Source organism: Ambystoma mexicanum, chromosome 13, assembly GCF_040938575.1.
Source record: "Ambystoma mexicanum isolate Mex_15411 chromosome 13, UKY_AmexF1_1, whole genome shotgun sequence".
Lineage (NCBI taxonomy): Eukaryota > Metazoa > Chordata > Amphibia > Caudata > Ambystomatidae > Ambystoma > Ambystoma mexicanum.
This window is the reverse complement of record NC_090938.1, coordinates 734,351,696-734,379,388: the sequence shown is the minus strand read 5'-3', so window position 1 is coordinate 734,379,388 and position 27,693 is coordinate 734,351,696. Positions and strand designations below refer to the sequence as shown.

Below are 27,693 nucleotides of genomic sequence, written 5' to 3'. Positions count from 1 at the left end.
CTCCAGTAAACCATTATTGGCAGAGCTTTTTTCCCAGTGCTTGAACTACAGCTTTGAGGCGCTATACACATAAAATGTTATGGTTCCCATCCTATTAACCATTTCAGTACTAATGTTGTGGGACGGGCACTATAGAAATGTGAAGGCACAGCCCAATGGCTTTCTTTAAACACTGATTTTGTAAATCTTTTGCAGTGCAGCCTTACTTTGTTGCTTTACAATAAAAAATGTGCCTTTTGACAGGAAAAAGCTAACAAATGGTAAACCAGTAAGAAGTAAATGAAGGTTATTGTTAAAGAAGACCATCATGCTTTAAATAGTCGTAGCAGTATACCTTAACAGTAGTCGGGTTTACTAATAGTCCTTGATCAACCTTACCAGAAAGTAACATTGGAAATTATTCATCCGTCAGCCAAAATAATAAGTGAAGAGAGATTGTTCACCCAGTTTCAGGTGGCAACAGTCGATCACCCATCTAGAATGGTTGAAAGGGAGCAATACATCATTCAACCGGTAGAATACATGGGTAGAAACTGGCAAACATGATTAGGAGGGATCAATCGGTCTCAGCCAAGAGGAAAACATTCATAGGGATTCGTTTCTGAGCCAGGAGACTCTGATTGCCCCCATGTACCCTACTGGCTGGATAATTGATTCCTCGGTCTGAATCCGCTATTAACAGCCATAAGGGTTTATAGGGATTCATAGATTTTGCCAGCCAGGAGGAATGGTGGGGAGTGATCGACCACCCAGCCAGGAAGGATTAGTAGGGAGCATTTTTATCATTGAAGAGTAGTAAGGACAGTCCTCTGGCCAGGGTGGTAATATTGAAAGGAATTAATCAGCCAGCCAGAGAATAAGTAGGGAGTAAATGACGTATTTACAGGTTTCTTACACAGCAGTTAATGCTGCATACGAGGCTGCTTCAAAGGTGTATATGGTAAGTTTATAGCGAGGGAAAGAGGTTAATAACAAGATTCATAGAGTGCAAACATTAAACAATCCAAAAGTATAAAAATGCACACGAAGGACCTACCCATTCTTTCTGAAAGGCCCACATTGTTGACTCTGATAGTCTTAAACTAAAACTGAGGAAGACAGTTGGGGCCTTTTGTTACATATGGGTTGAGGCGGGATGGACTACAAACCAGTTTACAACAACAATGAGTATTCTGCTTGTATTTTCACAGACCACTTCATAGAAGTTCCTAGAGAATGGAGGAACAGGTAAGCCTGCAACCTGCCTACCTGAAGCGGAAGGGGGTTGAGCTAAAGAGCTACCCCTCAAAGCACCTGCAGGCAGTACCTGGGTCAGTCCCAGGACCTGAGGATTCCTCTTCCCTCCCTGTGCTGCGCGTTCGGCAGGACTTGTACGATGCCAACTTTCCCTTCTACCAGCAACCAGTGGAAATCGGTGGCTTCTCATTGGACGCAGATAGGCAATTCTTTAACGATGCTCGGCGACTCCGCTTCTACTGCCCGCCACCAGATGAAAAGAACCCAGGTTTTGACCTTCGAGATGGTTACCAGAACCGCTATGTCAAGCGAGATGAAAGCATCAAGGAGAAGCTTGACCACTTACTCAGGTGGATCACACTCAACCGACGCCTCCTGTCCGGGAAGGACTCCAAGGGAATGCCTTTGAGGTGAGGACATGATTGAGTGTGTGCTCCTATTGAAAATCTGTGGAACGCCAAATTTCACAATGTAAGGTTTTATTTTCATTGTTTTACTTGTCAACTGAATGTGTGCGTTATTATCAAGCCTTCAAGCATCTCTCCTCTCGGAGCAGGTCTACGACATCAAACTAGCAAATGCCAAACAGAACAAACACAATTTGTTTCCCGATAACCCTTAAGAGGTGCATGTCTGTGAATTGACATTGCCTTTATATTGTGATGTCATTCTGTATGTTTACTTTAAGAGAGGTGTGTTTTGTGAGTGCAGGAGTAAAGAAAAACATGTAAAGCTGTAAAACAAAAATGTAGTTTCAACAAGATGTACATGTTTCCATTTAAGATACAAATTGGACACATTTGCATATGGTTTTGAGACCTTTTTGTAGAATGTTTGGAGGGGTAAAATTATTTGTGTGCATGGGCATTTAGTAACAAGCATGGGCATGCTCTAAGAAAAAATATGTATGGCTCAAAGCGTACAAGGCATTCCAAGAAAAAAAGTCTTGGCCTCTTCTCACTTTAGGTTGTGTGACAAAGCCGGAGGCTAGAGGATGGGAGTGGGCTGAGTGCTGGGGCTTCGGACCACCACCCTCTGTGACTCATGCCCCAGAGGTGGTAAACCTGGATCCCCTAGGTCCTCCATCTAATCCATAGCTGTGTGTGGGGGCGAGGGAGCGAGTGCATGCTCCCCTGACACAAACCTCATAATAAAGACTGAAAATCATATTGCGCTATTGATATTTCGTATGACTCGAGTTGAATAAAGCAGCTCATGGACCCTCTTCTGGGGGGGAACCCACAAGCTGCACTATCACTGAAAGACACTATTGATTCAGGAGGCGAAGTTTGCGAGAGCTGCTTGTGTAGCATGCACTGGACCCTGCTTTTACCCGTTTGCTGGAAACCAGGCTCATCAGAAGGAAGTCCTAATTTGCATTTCAGTGTGCATCCTTTAGCTGGGTGTCCTTGGCGGCCAGACCTACTGTAAAGTTAAAAAGTGGAGCCGTGGGGGGGAATCCGCTCTTCAAGTGAACCACTTAGAGAATCTGTGTACAGGCTTGCACAGCATAAACACTTGCACACAGTCACAGATGATCTAGTTTAGCCCTGCAGTCCTATTTCAGCAAATCTATTTGGGGGTCTAGTGTGGGAGCTAAGAGTAAGAAGTGGAATTTGCAGAGGATATTGTAGGAGCTTGAAGCATGGTGGAGCAGCGAGGTGGAGAATGAAGCAGGTGGGCTGTGCTGGAGAAAAGAGCAGCACGTTGGAGTGGTAAGGAGGGGAAGAGGAGAGTTGAGGAGAAAAAAACAATTGACTCATCCTTCCTCTCGTCTCTACCCTTTGTTACTATTCTTCCACCCACTGCTACTACTCGTGCACACTCCTTTCACCCATTACCATTCACTTCACAGCCGCTCCTTACACCGCTTTCTACTTATTCGCCCCACAAACGTGCACCCTCACACTAATCCCACTTTCACTCCTAAACCAATGTCTCCCCTCCTCAACAGTCTCCTCCACAAGCCACTTCTCCTTACCCTCTCCTACTGGTCTCTTGTTGTTCCTCCTCTTCCACCTCCACTGCTGACCTGCCTCAAATAACTTGTACTTCCTTTTTTTTTCCTGCTTAAATTTTGCTCCCTCCTTTAATGATTCAACCCCTTTGCGTGGCCAATCTGAACTAGTCTTCCCCCTCCGAGGATGTGTATGTGCATGGGGAAAACTTGAAAATGGGGCTAAGACCCGCCCACTCTTTCGGCGTGGGTTTGCAGCATAACAGCCATAGCGGGGTAGGAAATTCATTGTTGAAGTTTGTTTTGCCGTCCGCTCACCTGGATCATTTTGGTAAGTTTGAGCCATAGTTCTTGTTTATCTAGGGGATTGCTGAATTTGGAAGCAGGCTGGCCGGTAGACTCTGCCGGTCCCGTTCAGTCAGCTTTTGCGTTGCAGCCTGTGTTTCTCTCACAAGGCTGCTGCTGTGATTGGGTCTCCGCAGCGCTGTGGTTGTTTGCTGTCTCGTTCTGTTGCTACATCAGGCAAGCTAGTGTTTTCTTTTCCCTGCTAGAACAAACTAATGAACATTTGTGCTTAGAGGCAAAGCTGGAAACAAGGCCCTGCAGACACGTACTGGCACTTGAGCGGTGGATAGGGGGAGAGCTCAGTTTGACACGTACTGGCACTTGAGCGGTGGATAGGGGGAGAGCTCAGTTTGGGCTCCTCTGCTGCATTTGCCCTCGGTGGTAGGGCTGCCTCTGTGGCAGGCCACCCCCTTGAAAAGGTCAGAGAATTGTCCATGTCACATTAAAAAGTGTGGGGCACTATAAATTCCAGACTTCGAGTGACAGTCTTACCATCAAGAAGGTGAGGCTGAACTGGGAAGTGAGGGAGAACCTAAGGACCACAGTCATTTAAAAAGCAGGGGAAAAAAAGAAAGGCCTGTCTTGTTTACAAATAAATCCGACTTTGAGTGATTGCTGTCAAAGTGACTTTGATTGCTGCCAAAGCTTTGAATGCTGACAGATGGTGACTGCAATGCTGACAAAGTTCCCAGCTCTGTGTGTATGTATGAGCAAGCAGGGTTCCTGAGCAATTTCTCACATCCTTCGTGGAATCGTGTCCGAGAAGCTGGAGCAGAAGATGTCCTGAAGATTCTTGCTGTTGGCCTGTGCATCCAAATGTTCCTATGGTGAAGCTCTGCTCCTTCCCATCCCGGGTATTGCGTCTCAGGCTCTTCCTTTGATCCGGCGAGGGTTGCTGGTTCTTCCTTCACTGCAGTGCACTCTGGACCCGTTAGTTTCTGTATCCTTTGTCTTTGATTGGTACAGAAGTGGGGGTCCCTACCGCCAAGCTGGAAACTTTGTGGCATTGATGCTGCTGCTTTAAGTGCCCACTCCTTTGTGGGACATCCTTACCTTGATTTCTGCAGCTGTTCTGAGACCTCCTCAATCATGCACTTTGCCCCCACTGGTTCATTACTGTCCTGAAGCAAAGCGTAATTTTTGTCTTGTCCTGCTGCTACAGATGTTCTTTTATCCACCATATTGATGGTTGTCTTCCGCTGGGCTGCTGACCTTTTCTGGGTTGTTTGGACCATTCTTCTGTGTACATAAGCTTCCAGTGCAATCCTAGGATCAAAATTCTGAACTATGACCTGTAAGACCAACATGTTTTCCACTGGACTCAGCAGCCTCTTCCACATCCTTTGGATCGCTGGGCTTCTAATCTGTTGCCAGTGGCTGTCTTCATTACTTGAGGGTTCCGTGTGCAGCTCATATTCTGAGGTGCAGCCACTACTGCTGTATTGATTTTGACTCGTTCATTTCTATGGACACATTTTTCTCACTTCTTAAACTCGTGAAATTGTTAGGCTTGTAAATCTGTGACCAGTACTTGTTCGTATTGTGGTTTAGGAGTTGTTGGAACACAGTTGAGTTTTACTACGTAAATGTTATTTTATATGTATTTCTTTGTTTGTAATTAACTGTTTAATACTGTTGAAGCCACAGTAAAGGGACTGGAACGCCACACGCTGGACCAGGTGTGGGAAAATGGGTGGTGCATGGGGTTTCCCTTGCATACAAAGAAATTAAGGGTTGTCAGAAATTGGGAGAGCAGAACACGGGTAGTCTTAGTTACTTAACTGTAACTGTATTTCTCCAGCATTGGTATCTGTCATAGATCACATGCTTGAATATTCACCGTCGCCAGACTGGAAATCCTCAGTGATTTTAAAAATAATTATATACGTTATTTCCATAGAAAAAAGATAATGATTTGCCCATTGTGTCCAATGGGACATTCACTTGTGTAATCCCTCCACCTCACTTTGACCCTAACCAATGAGGTGGAAGGGCTTAAGCGCCAGCCCAGGCAGCCATCTTCAAATTTTGAGCCGTATAGTGACTGCATATATGATGACTGCCGGGCCTTGGAGCAGCCTCTCGGGGGAGGCGGGTGGGCGCATGTGAATCTATGAAATATACCAGTGCTTGAGAAATACATTTACAGGTAAGTAACTAAGACTCCTCCAGCATTGGATTTTTTCATAGATTCACATGCTTAAATAGAATACCAAGCAGTTAAGCATGCCCCTGAAAGTTAGTCTTCAGTATACCTATAGCAACTCATTAGGTTACATAAACTAGGCAAGGCGGGAGAAGGCTGCTCCTACCTTACACAAATAGGTGGCGGAGGACCGCCTGTCCAACAGCGGATTCCTTGTTGGTGTCTTCAGTTAAGCAATAATGCTTGGCGAATGTGTGTAGCGTGCTCCAGGTAGCCGCTCTGCAAATGTCTTTTATTGGTACTCCTGAATGGAATGCGGCCTAGGTTGCTCTTCCCCTGGTGGAGCGGGCTGCGGGCGGTCTAGTGAGTGGGTCACCTTTTAGATTGATGCCAGTGACTGTGTCACCCAGCATGAAAGGCCTTGCTTAGATATATGTTGTCGTTTCGTGCGACCTGAGAATGCTATGAAAAGCCTTTGGTGAAACACAACTCCTTGGTCCTTTTGAATGTAAAATTTGAGGACTCTGGCAACATCTAGCGAGTGCAGTGTTCTCTCTACATTTTGAAATTGTTGCTGAAGTGTGGTTGCTGAAAAAAGTAGGAAGCACAATACACTCTGTCATTTCCGATACAATCTTGGGTAGAAATTGGGGGTGTCTTGAGGATAGCGTGGTCCCTCTGGAACAGGGTGAACAGTGGTTCCGATGAGAGGGCTTGTAGTTCGCTGATCCTTCTAACCGATGTGATGGCTACCAGAAAAGCAACTTTCCAGGATAGAAACTTCATGTCACACCTATGTATGGGTTCATATGGTGATTCCATGAGTGCTGACAGGACCGTGTTCAGGCTCCAAGAGGGCACCGGTTCTGGTGTATGGTGGAAAAGAGCGTAAACATTTTAATCGCTGGGTTGGTGAGTAATGAAGATTGATTAGGGTTTGTTGTATTGGCCAATATAGCGGATAGGTGTACCTTAATTGAGGCCAGGGAGAGCCCCGCTCTTGCCAGGTTTAATAGGTATGGTAACACCTAGAGTGGGTCTAAATGTGTAGTCTCCCACCATTTGGTGAAACTGGTCCATTTCCGGATGCATGTTGTCCGTGTGGACAGGGCTCTAAATGCTTTGATTATGTCCCAGCATTCTGTAGGAAGAGTTAGTTTTGCTAATCTCTGCTGTTCATGCTTTTAGTGATAGGCTCGCTGGGTTGTGGTGGAGAACCTTGTAGTTCTGTTGCATCAATAACCCCTGGACAGGGGTGTTGCTGGGTTTGGAAAAGATCAGGGGCTAAGCTAATGTCGGGACTGGCAGGATTCGTGGCTAGCTAGCCTTTTGGTTGTAGCCCCTGAGCTTCTATCTGGGGCTACAACCAAAAGACCCTGGGATATAGCCCCCTTAGCCACCCCCCCCCCTAGCAACGCCTCTGCTCCTGGAGTGCTCTGAGACGAATCGGCGACCCTTGGAAAAGGTACCACTTGTCGAGCCCTTTCCGCTGCTATGAGTATCATTCTGCATGGTTGTTCCTTCACTCTGTGTAGCACTCGTGCTATCAGTGGAATCGGTGGGGAGGTATACAGTAACTTGCCTGTCCAGGTTACTGAGATGGCGTCCCCTAGTGATAGGGGACGATGTCATGGGAGGATAGCTCAGGGGCAACGTGCTTGCCTTCGAAACAAGACACAGAGCACCACTGGTTCGATCCCCGGGTCCGCGCTTAGAAACCTCTGGGTATTAAGCATGTTATAAATAACCTACCATATCATAGTTCCTATGGGTATCTCGAGGCAAATGGGTGGCGTTTCTTGTTGTCCTTGGTGGCAAATAGGTCGATCTCCGGATGTCCCCACATGTGAAATATCAGTTGAGTCTCTCCCTTGTCTAATTCCCCTTTGTGGGAGGTTGTGTAGTCTCAGATTGTCCTCTAGGACATTGTCTACTCCTTCAGGTGTTCCGCTTTCAGCTGTACCTTGTGCTGTAGTGCCCATGACTATAACCTCCTGTGCTTTCTTGGATAGTATCTCTGCTTTCGTGCCTCCCTGCTTGTTGGTACAATGCAGGGAGGTTGTGATATCTGACTGGATCGTCACTACTTGTCCTGCTAGTACAGGTAAGAAAGGCTTCAGTGCCCAGCTTATTGCTCCGAGTTCCAGAACATTAATGTGTAACCGGGACTCTTGATTTGACCACATGCCCTTTGTCTGCAGTTCTGCCAGGTGTGCTCCCCAGCCTGATAGAGATGCATCTGTTCTGAGAAGAAGCATTGACGCGGTAGCTTGGAATGGCATTCCCTGTGCCATATTTAGTGGTGTGCTCCACCATAGGAGTGCTTTGTGAAAGCTTGGTGGAAGTTGGATGATGTCTTCCCATGACCCGTGTGCTTGTGTCCATTGGTGGTCCAAGGTCTCTTGTATTGGCCACCTGTGTAGCCTGCAGTTTGGAATGAGAAATCTACATGAGGACATCATGCCCAGGAGCGATTTGGAAGATTGTACCGTTGTTGTTGTGTTTGTTTGTAGTGCTCCAGACCCAGGAGTAAGAGGGTGCTTAAGGAAAGGTTACAAGGCAAAATAAAAGTTAGTGATACATTTGTAAAGTTATGTACAGTATATACAGTCAGAGGTAGTTGGAACATACAGTTGCGACCTTTATGCATGTATAATATATACAGTTAGACATGGGCTAAATCAAGCTAAGGTTGGTTTTTGTTCAGTAACCATCCAATGGCAAGTTTCCTAAATAGTTGGAAGGATTTGGTCAGTTTGATGTTCAGGGGCAGGGTGTTCCAGAGTTGAGCGGTGAGGACCATGAAACTCGAGCCGCCGGCTTTTAGAGGGGAATCTGGGCACTGTAAGGCATAACATGTTGGAGGATCTGGTAATTCTGGTGGCTGGCTTCATGGTGAATTTGCTCGTGAGGTAGGGAGGTGCTAGGAGGTTTAGGGCTTTGTAGGTAAGGCAGAAGGTTTTTAAGTCAATTTTTTGTTGAATGGAGAGCCATTTGCATGAGATTCTAGTGGCAGAGATGTGCTCACGTCTAGAAATGTTCATTACGGCTCATAGCGCATTATTCTGGAGAACCTGGAGTTTATTGATGATACATTGGTTGGCACCTAGGTAGAGGCTGTTCCAATAGTCTAACTTGGATTGTATGAGAGCCCTAGCCAGTGTGAGGCAGCTGCTGTAGTGTTTACTTGTTTAGTGTGGTTGGTATTGGCGTCAAGATAAAAGCCAAGGGTTTTCACATTTTTAGCGATGGGGATAGTGTTGCCATCGATAACTATGTTGGTGTAGTCCGGGCTAAGTTTCTGTAGGTTATTAGGTGATCTGACAAGGAGAAGTTCAGTCTTCTCATCATTCAAAAATAGGCCATGTGTAGCCATCCATGCCTGAATAGTGGAGAAGATGTTGTTCATCTTAGTGACGTCAGTACTGTAGTTGCCAGAGATGGTGAGGAGTATCTGGGTGTCATCTGCGTAGTTGGTGTAGGTGACACCCAGATGGTCCAGTTTGTCAAAGAGGGGCTTTGTAAAGATGTAATGTAGGGTGGGGAAAACGCAGGATCCTTGTGGGACGCCACAAGGGATTGGGATAGGGTCTGCTGCTGCCATGGATGAGAAAACCCTCATGGTTCTGTTGTCCAAAAGGATTGTATCCACATGACAGCAGAGGAGGGAATATGGGCAGCGGAAGAGAGGTGGTTACAGAGTATTTCATGGTCGACCAGGTCGAAGGCTGCTGACAGGTCTAAGAGGAGTAGTATGGCAGCCTTGCTGTTGTCTTTTAATGTCATCAATCTGACATTTGAGGTCAACGAGGGCGGTTTCTGTTCCATGTTGAGGTCGAAAGCCGGATTGACGCAGTCCTAACAGTTGGTTGGTCTCTAAGTAATCCTGAATTTGCAAGTAGGCCACTCTGTCGAGGATTTTTAGCAAGAATGGAACCGTAGTGATAGGCCTGTAATTTGTGGGAATAACTGGGTCTAGAGATTGTTTTTTTAGACGAGGGAGAACCCATGATTGTTTCAGGTTATTGGGTACTGAGCTGGTGGAGAAGGATAGGTTTATTAGCTTGGCTATGAAGGGGGATAGGTCTCTTGCCGCATCTTTGATCTGGGCGGGGCAGCTGTCCCCTTTGCAATTAGACGGTTTGAGGGATGTTATAATTTTTTGGACTTCTAGTATGGTTACCTTTTTGAATGTGAAGCCAGTGGTGGTATTAGTGGCGGTAGGAATGCTCGGGGTGGAGGGGTTACTGTTGGAGAGTTGAAGTCGCTTGGCCTTCATTTTAGTTTGGAGGCCAGTAATTTTGTTAGCAAGGGCATTTTGGATGCTGGTGCACCAAGGTTTGTCTTTCACAGACGTATCTGTTGGAGGGTTGGGATTTTCTAACTCCTTTAGGATGGTAAAGAGTTCTTTAGTGCAGGATCCTGCATTGTTTATTCTGACGTTATAGGCTTCCTTCTTGGTACGGATTATCTCTTTTTTTGTAAAGGGAGGAAATGGATATGAGGTTGGATTTATTTTCAGCTGATGGGTTTGTTTTCCATAGGGTTTCCAATTTTGCTTTCTTTTTTCTAAGTAATTGGAGTTCAGGTGTGTACACAAGAATTCAGATGAGCTCTAGGTTTGGCTTTGCATAGCTTTAGTGGGGCAACCGTGTCAATGGCATTGGTCATGGCGTTATTGTAGGTGCTGACTAGAAGGTTGAGGTCAGTAGTGGCAGGGAGTGTGTTGAGGATAGGGAGAACCACAGCGGAAACCCTTACACCTCTGATGTTGCGCTTGTTTCTGGTCCGACAGGCATGTGCGAGGGGGCACTGCTTGGGGTTCTGGTTATTAATGCTAATGTCAAAAGATATGAGGAAACGGTCGGTCCATAGGACAGGTTGGGGGGGCTTTGCAGGTGATGTAAGTAATGAGTCGTGTTCAGAGAGGGCGTTGGTAAGGGAGGACGCATGGGTGTAGTTGGGGTCGTTGTGCCCCAGGTTGAAATCGCCTAGGATGATGTTTTGTGAAAGAGGCTTAGAGTTTTCGGCTATAAGAGAAGTGATGTCTTCCTCGAATGTACCTGTAGGACCTGGGGGTCTATATATTAGTTCCAAAGTGATAGTACTCTTCGGGGAGGTTTGTACTTTAATGGTGAGGTGCTCGCATGATTTTAGTGGAGGGGAGGTAACAGATCCAATGTTGAGTGAGGATTTGAACATAATAGCTACACCTCCTCCCCAAGCCTTGGGTCTTTCGGCCCTGAGGATGGTGTATTTGTCGGGAACCGCGAAGGTTAGGTAGGGACCCGCTGCATCATGTAGCCAGGTCTCTGTAATGGTAAGAAAGTCGAGATCTGCTGAGAGGATGTCGGCGATTTCGGTAGGATGAGCAACAAGGGATCTGACATTAAGTAGCGCACCTTTTAACAAAGTGGTGTTAGTGACGTTGGTGGTACTCTTGTTGATTGTCTTAGTCCTGAAAGTTGCAGGTGATTTACTGGGTGAGGTATGAAGTCTAGAGCCTAATCTGTTGTTCCGGGTCGTGAGGTTCGGGTTGGCTGAGGGCCCGTATTCTAGAGGCTTGAAGAGGTTTGGAATGGTATCGGTATGGACATATTTGGCTGTGTTGGGAAGGTTGGCTAGGGGGTTGTTTGATGTGGCGCTGACTTTGGAGGTGTGATGAGTGGGCACCGTGGGGGAATGGTGGCAGGGTAGGCGGGAAAGGTGTGGGACAGGGGATGGGTGGTGTCTTGGGCAGCCGAGTTTGGCAAGTCCATTGCTAATCGGTATGTAGCTGTTTCTGCTGCATGGCGTATTATTGTGCACAACAACAAAAGGGAACATAATGAGGATGAGCCAGACGGGCATAAGTGTGACAACGGTGTAGATTGGGCTGTTGAGCTATGGGTGGTGAGGGGTGCTATGGGCTGGGCACTAGCAGGTAAGCACAGTGGGCAGTTGTAGGAGTGGGACGTATGCAAGTACGACTGGTGCTGTTTTTAGCAGAGTGGGTGGATTCAGGTCTGATAAGTAAGCTGGTTCAGTTATGCAAGTAGCATGCAAAGATAAACAGATTCAGTTTTGCTGGGGTAGTGCAAAAACCCCAGACTTACTAGGCTAACACAGGATAAGTCGGCTTTACTAATATAATGCAGCAGTAGGTAGGCTCAATTTAGTAGATGGAGTACACAAATGGGCAGGTTCAATTTTGCGCAGTAATTCGAGAGTAGGGAGTGGTAAATGTACGGATCGCTAAGGTTGTAAGGAACATTAGATGGGATATTGTGGGGTGCTGTGCGCGCACAAATTGCAACACGTGGTGGCGTATTGTGTAGGTGAGAAGCACATGTGTCGAGGCTGGGGACTATGTAGGAACAGTCAGATAACAATCAGGTGGAGTAGGCAAGCCTCTCTAGTGGCAATAGGTTGCACGTGTGTATAGATCAAGAGTTCGGATACGCAGGGCAGTTTCGAGGAACCATGAGATCAGTTTCAGCATTGCCGATAGTCTGTCTGCGAGGGTCGTACCTTGAATATGCTGGTGTTGGCTCTGCTCCCAGGAAGAGAGCTGTCTTGGTGGGTATCGGGCAGGATTTGGTTTTGTTTATAGAGCAACCTAATTCCTTCAGAAGATTCATTCAGTGCGTAACAGCCGTGGTTGCGAGGTTGAACAAACTTGCCTTGATTAACCAATCGTCTAGATAGGGAAAGCCCTCCGTTCCTGATCATCTGAGGTTTGCTGCCACCAGTGCCAGGCACTTGCTGAAGACTCTTGGTGCTGACCTTAGGCTGAATGGTAGAACACGGAATTGGAAGTGTGCATCTCCTATTTCAGACCTGAAAAACTTCTGGGTGGATGGGAATATGGAAGTAGGCATCTTCCAAATCCAGGGTTGCTACGAAGTCATTTTTGTTTAGCCAAGGGAGGACATTTTGTAATGTCATCTTGAATTTGATGCGCTTGATGAATTTGTTTAGCGCCCTTAGGTACAATATTGGTCTCCAATGGCCGTTCTTTTTTTCTGATTAGGAAAAACCAGGAATATAAGCCTGTTCCCGTTTACTCTACTAGGACTGGTTCTATGGCTGCTTTTTGGAGCAGTTTGCTAATTTCTACTGTCCTATGTTTCACGAGGTGTGATTGGGGCAGAAGGGAGGGAGGTTGATAGATTGTGTGTCCCTTGTGAATTACTTGCAGCCACCACTTGTCCGATGTAATGTTTCTCCAGTGTTGGTAATGCTGGCTTATTCTTCCTCCCACCGGGGTGTGTTGGTAGAAATGGTATGAATTGTCAGTTCTGTTTAGATTGTGTTTTGAGCCACGTCTGCCTCTTTGCGCATTTAATCTGGCCGTCGAGTGGTTATCTTGAAAGGTGCTGCCTTGCGTTCTCTGACTATAGGACGGACGGTTGAATCCTCTGAATTTGGAGGCTGAGCCTTGAAAGTATCGAAAGGTGCAGCGTTCTTTGTCCTTATCTTTCAGTGAGCTGATGGCTTGAGCTGCGTCTGTCTTAATGCCCTTGAGATGATCATCGATCTTCTTGCCAAAGAGGTCATGCACGTCGAAGGGCATATCTAGGATTTGTGCTTCAGACTTCTGGTCTGAAGTTTGTTGTGTTCATCCAGGCTTGCCTTCTTAGGACCGTGCGGTGGGCCATTTGACCGAAGCCTGATTCTGCAACGTCTACCACCGCATCAATCATGTGATCGGATGTGGCTTCACCATCCGTTATTATTGCCCTTGCTTCTTCTTGTAGTTCAGCCGTTTGGCGTTTGGTCAGCTTTGAGATGTGAAGCCATAGTTCCTAGTTCAGCCGCACTGTCGTAGCCAGAGCATTTTACCTGCTCTGATGGTTAGGGAGGCTGATAGTGATACATTCATGCCCATAGCTTCAAGTTTTTGTCCTTCCTTGTCAGGGGGTGCTGACAATGGAGATGAGGGGTTCGCTAGTTTCTTTCGAACTGCCACTGTGATGAGTCTGGTTTTGTATGTCCTCTTGGGCATAATGGAGCCGTTTCTGGGGCTTTGTACTTTTTCTCTGGTCTCGATACGAGAGCAGGTGTAGACAGTATTTTTACTCCTGCATCCCGAGCTGTGTCTAAGAGAGCGATAGTCGTGACATTCTGTCTACGCTTATTCTTGTGTTAGTATAGCACAGATTTATTTTCTTCTGACGTTTCCTGCAGTTTGAAAAGTTCTGCTGCCTTGCCAATGATGGTGTGAAATGATACGAAGTCATCTGGCGGTGAAGTTTCCCCTGGGGAATCGCGTGTCCTTGGTTTCTAGATAACATAGTCGTCCCATTCGTTGTGTGTCTGGGTCGTGAGTAATCTCCCCTTCTTCTGGTTCCTATGTCTGAAAAGTCTCTAAACAGATCCTCCTGCCAATCTGAAACTGACACAGTTGAAGGCTTTATGGTTGGGTCCCTTATAGACAAGTGTGTTCTTGGTCTAGGTGGTGACTCTTGTTGGTGAAGCACTGCGTGATAGCGTTCTGCTTCTAGGTCTGTGAAGAGGTTCCGGCGAACGTGGCCTCTTATGGGCTCTATTACTGGTGGGAGAGCCTTAGGTATGCTGTAATGCAGTGATTTGTCTCTCTGAGGGGATCTTGTGTTCCTCGAGCTTGTCAACACATTTCTATGTCTGGGGCCGGATGGTACCACTAGGTGGGATCTCTGGCTCCTATTGAACTCATCAATAATTCTCTGCATTGACTCCATCAGCATAGGGTCATATGGGTCTGTGACCTCTTCAGTGGTAGGGTGCCATGATGGGCTATTCTGTTTAGGTGTGAGAATAAGTTGTTGTTGTATGATTTAATTGTCGGAGAATTCTTCTTACAGAATATCTGGCAACTCTACCATCTCATCAGTGACCATTGCAATATCACTGGTTCTTCCTGTACCATTGGAGTGCTTGGGGTCGTGTCTTTTGCTTTATTTGTGTTCTCCTCCATGGATGGCGTTCCTGCCGCTAATGGGGTGTTAGTGGGTGGTGTTTCTGGCTTGTTTTTTCTTTCCCACGTTGAAGGAGACAATGCAGATGTTTGGTGCTTCGTCGACGATGACTTTTTGGACGAGTGTTGAGACTTCGGTTCTGTCAATGTGATCTTTGTGGATGAATGGTGTGTCTCCTCCTTCGTCGACGACTGTTTTGACGAGGATTTACTAGTCGAAGAGAATGTTTGGAGTGTGGTCGTCGGCGGCTTTTCCTTTGAGGGCCTGGTCGTGCAGGACAGTGTGCGGGTACTGTGCGAAAAACGGGCAAGCGTGCTACATGGAAAAAAAATGGGCATGGGACAGATTCATCAAAACTGCCACCAGTAAAGGAACCCTTTACTTCTATTAAAGATTATATTTTTCAGTAGGCATATTGTGCAGACAACCCTTCATTTTGTGCTTGTGGATTGGCGAACTGAACTTTCAGCCACTATAGTGAGTTGCAAGAACTCCATCTTGTTATGTGAGGGGTGTGAAAAACCTGAAAGTGTTTCAAGACAATTCCTGGGGATCCCTTATTCAGGTGGCCAGGGAAGGGCCATCGCTATTGGTTCCCGACCATGGGGGTGGACCTGCGAGGGAGGATCAACTAGGTTAGGGGTCCTCGGGGAGTGGGGAGGAGACACTGGAAAGTGAGACATGGTATCACCCATATTCCCTCTACCTTTATGGGATACTACAACTCCCATAACTCCCCTCCTTTCCTTATCAACCCAACTACTGAGACTAGGAAGATTACCACTAGTAACATACACTGGCCTTGTTCCACTAATGAGGCCAGGCAAGGCACTCAGTCCCAATCACACACACCTGAAACTCATGGACCGTTTTCCAGTGGAGCACAGAAAGCAATGGAAAGCGAGGCCAAGAAGACAGAGGAGCAGCTGAGCGAAAGCTGCTGAGAACCAGGCCAGGGAGAACAGGACGATGAGACGCTGTCCGGCTGCAGTGGCGAGAGAGCTGTGTCTCAAAGAAGCTGGGAGACTTTAGAGAAGGGAGCCGAGGGGCTGGCTAATCCCTTTCCTCCATGAGCCAGCAAACTGCTAGTTTCCTCCCAGAGGCCGCGAATCTGCCTATGAGTGTCTGAGGGGCAGGTGGTCCAGACCCTGACCTCTGAGTTGGAAACTAAAGGACACATGAAGGCAATCGCAGCTGGTAAGTTCAAAGAGAGAGCGCGGTTTGTGATACGCGCAGTTGTGGAAAGCTGTGTTGCACGCAAGTCTACGAGTTAAGACATTGAACTGAAAGCTTGAATGTATTTAGCCGGTGAGGGTGCCGATGAACAACAAAGTAACGGAGCGGTGTGGTGTGTGAAGGCACGTTGTTAAATGCTTCCTGAAAGATAACAGAACAGTGAATAATGAAAGCGAAATGTTTTGAAAGCCATTGAATGGAAGGGCAAGAGGGAAGGAGAGCATACAGAGATCCGGAAAGGCTAAAGTGAACTGATATTTTTGTGAAATGAGGAACAGAGTGGTAGTGGGCCCGTCCTAATTAACTATATGCTTTTGTGAAATAATCAACAGAGTGGCCGAGGGATCGTTCTGCGAAACCAAGTGCAAGAGGCACGGACATTTAAAAAGTCAACCCTATTGTCACATTGGTCACGCATTGGGGTGATAATACTATGTGGTAACGAAGGTCTCTGACAGGTGAACATTGTGAAAGAGAATTACAAAGTTTGGGGAAGGGCGTTCTCCCCAAGCTCTGTGAAGCGGAGATGTTTAACTGGAAAGTGTTTCAGCCACGTTTAAATGTTGGAAGCCAGACTAGGGCAGCCTGTGAAGTAATTAAGAAGGAACTTTGTGAATACCTGTTTGTTTGAGAATTGTGAAGCCGGGTGAGGGAAGTCCTGAAGAATAAGAGAACTGTGATGCATGTTGAACTGGCATTGAAATAGGCAACGGAAGCCTAACATATTTATGGGAAATCTTTGTACAGTGCATACTATCCACCTTGAAAGAACTTTGTAAGACCCCCGTGAACTGAACTTGGGGAAGGGAATGGTGAGCCACTTTCATTGCCATTCTGACATTCTTTTGACACGCTCTATTTTTATCCATCTTCCCACACTTAGTTATTGTGAAGCGCGAGGGCAGGTATGTTTCTGACAGACCTTTCCTTTGTTTAACTGACTGAGTTGGACTATTTTATTTTACTTTGATGGTCGAGACTACTCCCATTATAGCATTAGGGCCAGTTAGGAAGTCTCCAACCGCCGTCACACTTAGTATTCCTGATCTTTGATATACAATATCCAGCTTCAGAAAAATACACAACACCGACAGAACCCACAAGAAACATCCCCATTGGAAGAAAACACACCTAAAACGGCCACAACCGGAACAAAATCAACAAGAGAAAAATACTTATACATCACACCTTAGCTCGCAACAACCACGGTACACCGACAGCTCAACACGGAAACCTCGAAACATGCAAAGAATTTCCTGATACACGTGGAAAAAAGACAGGGGCACTCAACAAGAGAGTGGGAGGGCTCCGACACCATCACCCCTTAAATTACAAGAACAGAGGGGCAACATTGATCTCCACTACATGCCGCACAATACGGCGAAGTACCAACAAATAGCAACGCCACCTCCTACCCAACAGTCGGACCCAATGAAGAAACCACCGCCGATCTTCATCCGAGTAGCATCACAGCAGAAACACCAAGACTAATCAGCCCCGTTATCAATTTACTAGATCGCTGCAATGAAGCAGCTGTCGCCGTTCTTCATCCTACCGACATCAATGCGGAAACTCCACGAACAGACAATTACAACCTCGAACAACAAATAACTTCAAAACAAAATCTCACCCAGAGAATCCACTGTAATCTAATAAACGCAAGGTCAATGTCCAAACACTCAACGGAAATATACGACCTCCTGTCAGAAGGAGGCATAGACATCCTATTTGTAACCGAAACGTGGCTAGACGACAACTACAAGATCACCCTCAACAACTGCCTGCCTGAAGACTTCAAATGCATCCAAACAAACAGAAAAGCTAAAAGGGGGGGGGGTACTAGCGATCATCCACAAGGAACAACTGGCCATCAAAATGGAAGATCCACTAAAAATCGATAAATGCGAATCCTTAATACTACGACTTTCAGTAAACCCTAAAACCAACCTTAAATTCATACTGATATACAGACCACCAACCTACAATGCGACTTTGGTAGACGCTTTCACGGAAGCAATCACTACCCTAGCCATCAAGTATAATCATCTGATCATCCTCAGAGATTTCAACATCTGGTTCGACGACGAAACCACAACCACACAAAAATCCTTAACCGCCCAAATAGCAGCCATGAACCTACAACAACTAATCAAAGGAGCAACTCACTCAGCAGGGCACACACTTGACGCAATCTTCGCCAACAAGGATCTCATCACCACGGCACCCCCAATTCAAATACTTTGGAGCGACCACCTCATTATTCGTTCATAATCGCAACGGCCGCTCAGACAAAAAAGCAACAAGAAAAGCAACCCATCATGATGAAAAGAAATTGGAGAACCATAATAAACTCCAACCAAACCGAGCTCCTAGAACTCAGCAAACCAGAAGCATCAACCATTGAAGAAGCAGACCTAGACAAAAAAGTTGCCCTACTTCATACCTGGATCGCAACAACCCTTGACGACGCTAAATAAAAAACCCACCGGCCTGCAACAACACGCCAATCCCATCGACAAAACTTTGCGAGGACCTCGGAGACCACTTCAAAAACAAAATAACCCCCATCCAACACACCATACAAAACAGACCAAGCGTTCACAGCTTAAACCCCACCAACACAGACGAGGAACACGCAAACGAGCTACGAAACGTCCCAGAAATATCAGTTGAGGCTTTCGTCAAACTGGTAAACCAAAGCAACAAATCGGGCTCTCCTGAAGACCCTTGCCCCCTCGGACATATACAAAACAATTCTCAAACAAGGAACCCCCATGGAATACCAAAGGAACCTCCTTAACCTCTCAATCTCAACAGGTAAAGTACCGCAGGCCTTCAAATCGGCTTACATCAAGCCGCTACTCAAAGACACAACAAGAAACGTAGAGGACTTCTCTAACTACACACCCATCTCCAACATACCCTCCATAGCCAAACTGCTAGAAACGTACGTCTACCAAATAACCCAAGAATTCATAGAAGAGCATTGCCTACTAGACCAGGCACAAGCTGGCTTCAGACCTATGAGAGGAACAGAATCGGCTCTCCTCTCAATATGGGACGACCTAAAAACAAACGCAGACTTGGACAACAGCACCGCCCTGATTCTCCTTGATCTGTCTGCAGCCTTCGACACTGTCAACCACGCCATCCTCATAAAGAGATTAGAAGGACTTGGGATAACAGACACTGCCCTACGCTGGATCAAATCCTTCCTAACAAACAGAACAGAAACAATATGGATGAAACCTTGTAAATCCAAACACAGAGTATCCACGTGCAGAGTACCACAAGGATCCTCATTCTCCCCGCTTCTATTCATCTACATGTACCTATTAATCAAACTCATCAAAAAACACGGCCTCACATGCTACAACTACGCCAACGATACTCAATCTTCAACATACAAGGCACCCGAGAAGGAAACACCACACTAGAGAATTGCCTTTGTGACATATTCAACTGGATGAACCTCAACCCAGGCAAAACAGAGATAATGATTGTTTCAAAAAAGGGAGGAGACACCAACTACATCCCCTGGCCAAGAGAGCTCGGCACAACACCGGAGCCATCAACTGTAAAAAACCTAGGGGTCCTGATGGATAACAACCTCACTCTGGAGCCACAAGTTAACTCGGTAATCAAGAAATGTTTCTTCCTCCTGCGAGCAGCAAAAAGGATCCTACCGTTCCTGTCGTTCGCCAACAAAACACTTCCCATCATCGCTCTGATCATGTCCAGAGTAGACTGTGCCAATAGCCTATACTTGGGCATGCCCGAACGACTTCTAAAAAAAACTGCAACACATACAAAACGCAGCAGCCAGACTCCTCCTCAAGCTACCCAGACGAGAACACATCACACCCGCGCTAAAAATATTACACTGGCTACCACTGAAACAACGAATAAAGTTCAAGGCCATGTGCATCACGCACAGCGCAATACACAAACAAGGCACAGAATTCCTAAGCGACAAACTACGCCTACACCAATCGACAAGAACACTAAGATCAAGCACCGACATACGCCTGGAACCAAAACCCTACAACAGATCGTCTTTCTCTCACCAGGCACCCAAAACCTGGAATGACCTACCTAAGAATATACAGAATACAACAAACCACCTAGCATTCAGGAAACTCCTCAAATCATGGCTCTTCAAAGAATATCTACAACAAAGACGCACTAGAATGCCCAGACATTAAAACAATGAAGAAAATAACTCCAACCTCGACCACTCTCAAATTGGACAAACACTCCAACCAAAGAACCAACCACTCGACAGAGCATAAGACGACATGGAAAATAGCCACAAAGGAAGGCTGCAGAGACTGACCACATACCTAGACCCAGACGAAAGCCTCAAGTGACTCTCCCACTCGTACGTACCGGATGAACATATCCAGACCGGCAGACGCATCTAGATAGACACTGGCCCGCGTCGCATCTGGATAGGATTGATTGAAGGATAACATGCCCGCGCCTAGAAAAATATGAATGCTAACATGTGCCACACCTAGAGTTGTGAAAACCAGCCTGCGTGGCGCTCAGATGGAGTTGTGAATGTTGGCATGACCACACCTGGATGGGGTCCTGGACATTGGCCTGCGCCGCGTCTAGATGGGAGTGTGGTGGCCAGCGGGCGCCGCACTCGGACGGAACTGTGAATGTTGGCATGGTAAAGGTCAGGTAACCCACTAACCAATATAAGCTCAAACTCTGCATACTTCTCTCACTCAACAAGCCGCACGCACTTCACAACATTGCAACAACACATAAGCCGGAACAACAGCACACACGGACTGACTCCGATCCGATACCCGCACCAAAGCTCAGCACCCGGTGTATACTGAGTTGAAGCTGCCAACAGAACACCACTCCTCTCACTATCCTACTCCCTTCTTCACCTTACTAACCCATCCCACCTTTATCGTTTACAGATCCGCCTGAGCGCCTGGGGTCCAATTCTGTTGGTGACGGTGCACGGTACAAATACCTTTAACATTTAACCATATCCAGCTTCAGAAAAATACATTCGGCAGAGGGCGCTGTGTCGCTGCAGTCGACTCGAGGGCCTCCGTCTCGAGGATGATGTCATCGAAAGCGCATATATATATATATATATATATATATATCACGCGCAGCATCCATTGGCTTCAGTTCTGTTTTTCTTAGTACGCTTACGCTTCGAGAACTAGAGCGTGCTTCAGTATTTCCTCACAAAATATATATGAAAATGTCTTCGACACCGACTACCCTGAAGACCGGGTTTAAGAAGTGTCAAGACTACGATGCCAAGATGTCGCTGACCGATCCGCATAGGGTATGCTTGTGGTGTCTCAGTGTGGAGTCCAAGACCTCTGCCTGTTCGAAGTGTCAATTTATGATCAGAAAAGCTCTAAAGGAGCGTAAGGGGAAATTGGCGGTAGGTAGATTCCCTAAAATTCCAATTGACTACACCGTTGAAGAAACCTTCTTCTGACGATGTTAGAGGTGACTCTCCTTGAAGAAAGAAGGCAAAAAGGTCCAGGTCAAGGAGTGGCTCTCACCACTCCTCGTCTAGGAAGAGGCACCATAAATCGCCTACTTCGAAGTCCTCGTCCAACTCCTCTACTGAGAGAGCTATATCATGTCGCACTAAGGCCTCTACTCCTGCCAAATGGGAAGCATTCAGGCTAGAAATGCCCAAAATAGAAAGACGGAAACCCTTGACAATCCATGCTCCTACCGTGCCTTCTAAAGTCGGTAAACAAAGGGCTCGAGCCAAATCCTGCAAACCCTCGAGCCCGGGACAAAGGCTAGATCCACATTGAGAGCCGTCAAGGCCTCGACATGATGAAAAATCATCAAAGGATCCTGCGAGTCATAAGTTGAAAGACAAGTCGAGGTAATTTGACGACGGCTGCGCTATCGATGCCAGCGGGCCCATCAACACCAGTGGCGCCATCTATGCCATCAGAAATCTTCAGTGCCGTTGAAATCGAAAACGCCTTTTGTCAAAGACATCGACTCCTCGACGCGTCAAGCGCAAAGGGTTTGAAGCCTTCGCCTTTACGGAAGGGTACTTTCACTCCTTTACCAGGAAAGGATTACTTTAAATCTCTAACCTTTTATTGGACAATGAGCCATCTGATAATGGTGTGCCATTTGGTTTACAGTATGGCACACCAAATGTCCCTGATAGCTTTATATCGGAGGAATCCAGAATGAATTACCTATATGAAAATCAGCCAGTGGAGTGGACACTTCACCAGAATGAGAATTTGGAAAGCCTTAGTCTGATGACCATGCAGATGCCTCATACAGGCAGTTGATGTAGATCACCCTGGATGGAGTAGACCTACCCTGGATGAAGTAGACCTACCCTCCCCTTCTAGCAGGATGATCTTAGACATCCTAGATAAAGGTCCTCCAAAGGATCCCATTTTATCTTTCCACATTGCTCTTCAGAAAAGGGTAAGTGCCGATTGGGAAACACCGGAGTCAAATCGGGCAGTAAATAAGAACTTGACAAGAAAATACTGCCCATCAAGTAGTGACCCCAACTACTTATCGAAACACCCTACCCCAGAATGTTTGGTGGTGCAGGCAGCAACCACTACCTCAAAACAAGCAGTTTATCCAACCATCCCACTGGATAGGAATGACAAAAGGGTAGATGCCTGGGCAAGAAAAGTTTTTTTTTTTTTTATTTGTATTGGATAATAAAATAATCCTTACAAATTATTTATACAAAACATCATCTTATAAATCAATTCAACATAATTTACATCACAAATTAATCAATCAGCATCCTAACAAAATTACTAAACAAACATTAATAAAAATTTAACATGTCAGGAAAAATGGCCAATAAAAAATGAATGATCGCTATGCGAACTATTAACTTATTATTGTTAAACAAATTGCACCAAACCATCTCCGGTTCCATATTACTATATAGATCTACCAATTCTTTTTAAAATGTATACTCCTTAGGTTTGATAACTTTGGACACACAGTTAAGCAATGCTCTAAATTTTCTTTCATGGTTACATTTTCGCAAAAACGACAATAGCAATATTCTTTTGCAATGACTCTCCTTACCAAATTCTCGCGCTTTGGCCATAGGTTTAACCTAAATCTTAAATATAAGTTCCGCAACTGAGGATTTGGACATTTATATAAATAATCTGCCATACTTCGCAAATGCTTATGTGTAAATGGATTTGACTTGAAGTCAATATAACCAAAGCACAATTTACGGTTTAGTATCCAATCCTGTTGATATAATTTAACCTTTGCTCGCTCAGGATTCTTCAACAAGAGATCAAGGGTTATGGATCCCTCGGCTAAGGCATTCAAAATATGTTCACACCACTCTTTAGTGAATACATGATCACGCGCTAACAGATGTTCAGCCATTATACCCAAGAGGTTACATGCTTTTAAACCTAAAATGGTTTTCCTCAATAATGCAGCCATTTTCCAATTATTTTGAACTTCAAGGGACAACCGACCTAATTCGTGCCTAATAAGTGGCAACGGTACAGATCTAGGTGGCATCAATAGCTCTTTCCAAAAGCAAGATTCTAGTTTTGACCAGTTAGTATTCACAGACAGCAGACAATAATTTCCATATAATAAAGTTGGAACGACCTTTTGCTGGTAAATGTCATAATGTGGTTCAAAGTAAACTTCCCATATTTACCTTTAAGAATTTCAGCTTGACATATCAACATTTGAAGTTTGTTGACTCTATCCAATTTTTTAGTTGTATTGGATGCAAACGTTGCAATTCTTAAACCCAGGTATTTATACTGTGAAACGTTAGAGAGAAGCCTATCTTGTAAATTCCACTTATATCCTTTCGTTTTCGTGTTAGTATGAGGCAATCGCAAGTATTTTCTGCAGGCAGCGTGACTCTTAAATCAGCCAACTGTACATATGCCTTGGCAAAGTTTTCATACACTCTATGGGACTGTATTTCTATGGCGGCTGAGCAGATTCCCGAAGAGGAGTAAAGTGTCTGGGTCTTGGCCATTATTAGGGATGGCAAGGAAGCCATGTGCAAGTCTCTTCAGTTTGGTCTGGAATCTGCTGACCCCATCAGCAGAGCCATGGCGGCAAGCAGGCGTAATTCGCAGATTTGCAGGGTTAAGGAAGTCTGGATTTCTCACCAGATGTGCAATCCAGACTCCTTAACATGCCTTTGACGGGTCTCACCTTTTTGGCAGCAAGGCTGACTGAAGCCTTGAGAAGCTGCAGACCTCGAAGGTGGCAGTCAAATTTTTGGGTGCCGCCATTAGCAGCCTCAGCCTTTTCGCCCCAGTGGACCTTCTTGGAGGGGTAGATCCTTTCGCAACTACTCAGTTTGAAGAGAGAGAGGAATGGCTGGTCAAAGAGGCCAAAGACGATTCTCTTGTGGTGGACGAGGGAGAGGTGCAAAGCCCGCTCAAGCAGGGGCATCTTTACCAAGAGCCACTGCTTCAGCCGCCTCAAAACCTCTCTGAGGTCGATACCCCAGTGGGAAGAAGACTGTCTCAGCATCTGAAAGAATGGCGAGACGTTACTTTGGATGCTTGGGCATTATAAACCATAGCCCAAGGTTACTGCCTTCCCTTCATTCATAGACCTCCGAACCATCCACCTGGGAGCCATTCTTTGAAAGATTCACATCAGCTCCCTGTGCAGGAAATTATGACCCTGCTAGAGAAAGGTGCTATAGAATCGCAGCCTGAAGCGGAGAGGAGCAAAGGATGGCACACTCCAGATTTCCTAATCCCTAAGAAGGACGGAGGACTGAGACCCATCTTGGACTTGAACAAGTTCCTCAGGAAGGACAAGTTCAAGATAACACTTTCTCTGATCCTTCAGGCCCTCCAACGCCACGATTGGATGATGTCATTAAACTTTCAGGATGCTTATTTTCGTGTGCCAATCCATCTCGAGCACAGGAAGTACCTGAGGTTCGCCGTTGGCGGTTCTCATGATCAGTTTCGAGTTCTGCCATTTGGGCTGACCTCCGCCCAAGGGTTTTCACCAAACAGATGGCAGTGGTGGCAGAGAGTCTCAGGAGAGGGGGGCTTCACGTTTACCCCTTCCTGGACGATTGGCTGATCAAGGCGCGTTCTCTTGCACAAGTCCTTGATCATCTCAACATCACCTGCCACTCTCTTCACAGACTGGGCTTCTCCCTCAATTACAAGAACTACCATATGACACCATCTCAATAGCTCCAGTTCATCAGGGCTGTACTGGATAGATCCTTGGGAAAGAGCTTGCCACCCGAAGTGAGGGCTCAAGACATTCTGCAGACGGTCTCCAAGAGTGCCCAGCATCACCCAGCCTTCTATTTTAATTTTTTTGAGGTTGCTCGCCCTCATGGCATTCTGCATTTTCCTAGTGCCAGGCTCGCCTGAGAATGAGATCCCTTAACTGGGCTCTCAGGACACAATGGTCTCCATTCTCGGGCAACATGTCATACCTACTTCAGGTTCGAAGCAGAGTTGCAATGGATCTCCTGTGGTGGGCCTGCAAGGTCAACATTCTGAAGGGAGAATCCTTCGCAACCATGGCCAGAGATAACAGTAGTGACGGATGCCTCGGTCACGGGTTGGGGAGCCCACGCCAACGATCTGATCAGCAGTCGATGGTCTCTATCAGTCTAAACTGCACATCAATCTTTTGTAGCTGAGAGCAATCAGACTTGCCCTGAAGGCTTTTCTGCCCTCTGTACGGGGAAATAATGCCCTGATGATGACGGACAACACAGTGGCAGTGTACTACTTCAAAGAGGTGGTGTAGGGTCACTACCTCTGTGCAGAGAGTCAATGCACCTGTGGTGCTGGGTAATTCAAGAAGGATTCTCCCTGTCGGCTGCTCACCTAGCCGGAGAGGGGAACACAGCGGCGGACGCTCTCAGCAGGTAAAGCGCTGTCTCCCACGAGTGGGAACTAGCTCAGTCCTTCAAGAGATCTTCACCCTTTGAGGAACCCCTCAAGTGGACCTGTTCGAGACCAGCATCAACAGGAAGTGCAAACTGTACTGCTACAGGGAATTTCCCTCAAGAGGAACGTTGGTGGTGGACTGGGCGTTTCTACTCCTCTGCGCACTTCATGCAGTCCCGTCATTCCTCATGTGATCAGGAGGTTGAGAAAGTTCAGGGAACACATGATCCTAATTGCCCCGGATTGGGCCAGGAGGATGTGCTACCCGGACCTTCTGGACATGTCCATCTGCCCTCAAATGCATCTTATACAAAGAGAGAACCTTCTCTTGTGAGAGCAGGGTTGGGTTCTCCATCCAGAGGTCAAAACACTCAGCCATTACACATGGTTTCTGAGAGGCTGATGTACAAGGTGTGCGACCTCCCGGATGATGTAATGGAGATTTTGCTTTCGGACAGAAGGCCAACAACAAAGTCTTTGTACCGCTGCCATTGAAACAAATTCTGCAGCTGGTGCAGGGATAAACATGTATTTGTATTTATTTAGTTTATATAGCGCTTTACACCAAAGCGCTGCACATTGTAACAGGATACAAATGACCATTAACATTATAACAGTAACAGTAGAAGCAATTTACAATTGAGAATCAGACCAACAAAACAGTAAGTAGAGCAATTAAACTGAAGGAGAGTAGTGCAGTAGAACTGGGAGGGAGAGGAGGAGGGAAACTGATGGGGTGAAGGGAGAGAATGGGGGGACAGGGGGGAGGGATGGGAGATGATCTAGGAGATAAGGTGAGGGGGAGGGAGGCAGGAAGGGGGGAGGGGTTTAATGGCGGGGAATGGAGAAGTGTGCAGAATGAGGAAAAGGTAGAAATAGAGCGGAGTGAGAGGTAAGGAGTCCAGTGTAGGGGGGCTAGGAGATGCAAGGAGCGAAGGGAGTGTAGAAAGAGAGGAGGGAGGAGAGATAAGGGGGAGCAAGACCATGGAGAGATTTAAAGACTAGGCAGAGAAATTGAAATTTAAGTTGGGAGTGAAAGGGAAGCCTGCCAAGGGAGGAAAGGGAAGCAGAGATGAGTCACGGGGGGAGAGGAGACGAAGTGTGTGGACGGCAGAGTGGTAGATAAATTTAAGGGGGGGGCGAGATGAGAAGTGGGAAGTCCAAAGAGTAAGGAGGAGCAGTAGAAGAGGCGAGAGAAGATGAGGGAGGAGATTAAGAGTTTAGTAGCATGGAAAGTGAGAGAGGGGCGGGCTTTGCGAATATTAAGGAGGTGGAAGCGACAGGCACGAGAAGTGACAGAGATGTGATGGGGGGAAAAGGTGAGAGAGGAGTCAAAGTGAATGCCTAAGTTGCGAGTGTGGTCAGAGATGGGGAGATTATAAGGGGGGAAAATGAATGAATGAATGAATGGAGGAGGAGAGGGAGGGGGAAGAGAATTGGATGGGAAGAAAACTACTTCAGTTTTATCAGTGTTAAGGGAAAGGAAGCGAGAAGACATCCAGTTTTTAATTGCAGTAAGACAGGAAGAGAGTTTAAGGTGGAGATCAGTAGAGAAGGAAAGGAAGAGCTGAGTATCATTGGCGTATAAATGGTGAGAAATGCCAAATGAGAAGATAACCGGGGCAAGGAGGGAGGGTATAGAGTGAGAAAACGAAAGGGCCAAGTACCGAACCTTGGGGAGCTCTGTATTCCAGAGGCTGGGTAGGAGAGGAGCAGCCTCCCCAGGAAACCGTAAAAGAGCGGGAGGAGACCGTGTCGAAGGCAGCAGAGAGGTCTAGAAGAATGAGGACAGGATTGCTTAGAGTGTCGAGCTGAGAGGAGGGAGTTAAGGATGTAAGTGAGGGCAGTTTCAGGAGAGTGTTTAGGACGGAAGCCAGATTGAGAGGGAGGAAGGAGAGGGAGATT

The 27,693-nt window shown here is 46.4% G+C and overlaps 1 protein-coding gene across 1 annotated transcript in view; it reads left to right on the top strand.

Moving 5' to 3' along the window:
• DXO (decapping exoribonuclease) overlaps positions 1-27,693 on the top strand; it is a 144,049-nt gene that overhangs the window by 46,343 nt on the left and 70,013 nt on the right. The window contains exon 2 of the mRNA XM_069634989.1: positions 1,191-1,646. Within this exon, the coding sequence (XP_069491090.1) occupies positions 1,216-1,646 (431 nt within the window). The 5' untranslated portion in view covers positions 1,191-1,215. The remainder of the gene's footprint in view (positions 1-1,190; positions 1,647-27,693) is intronic.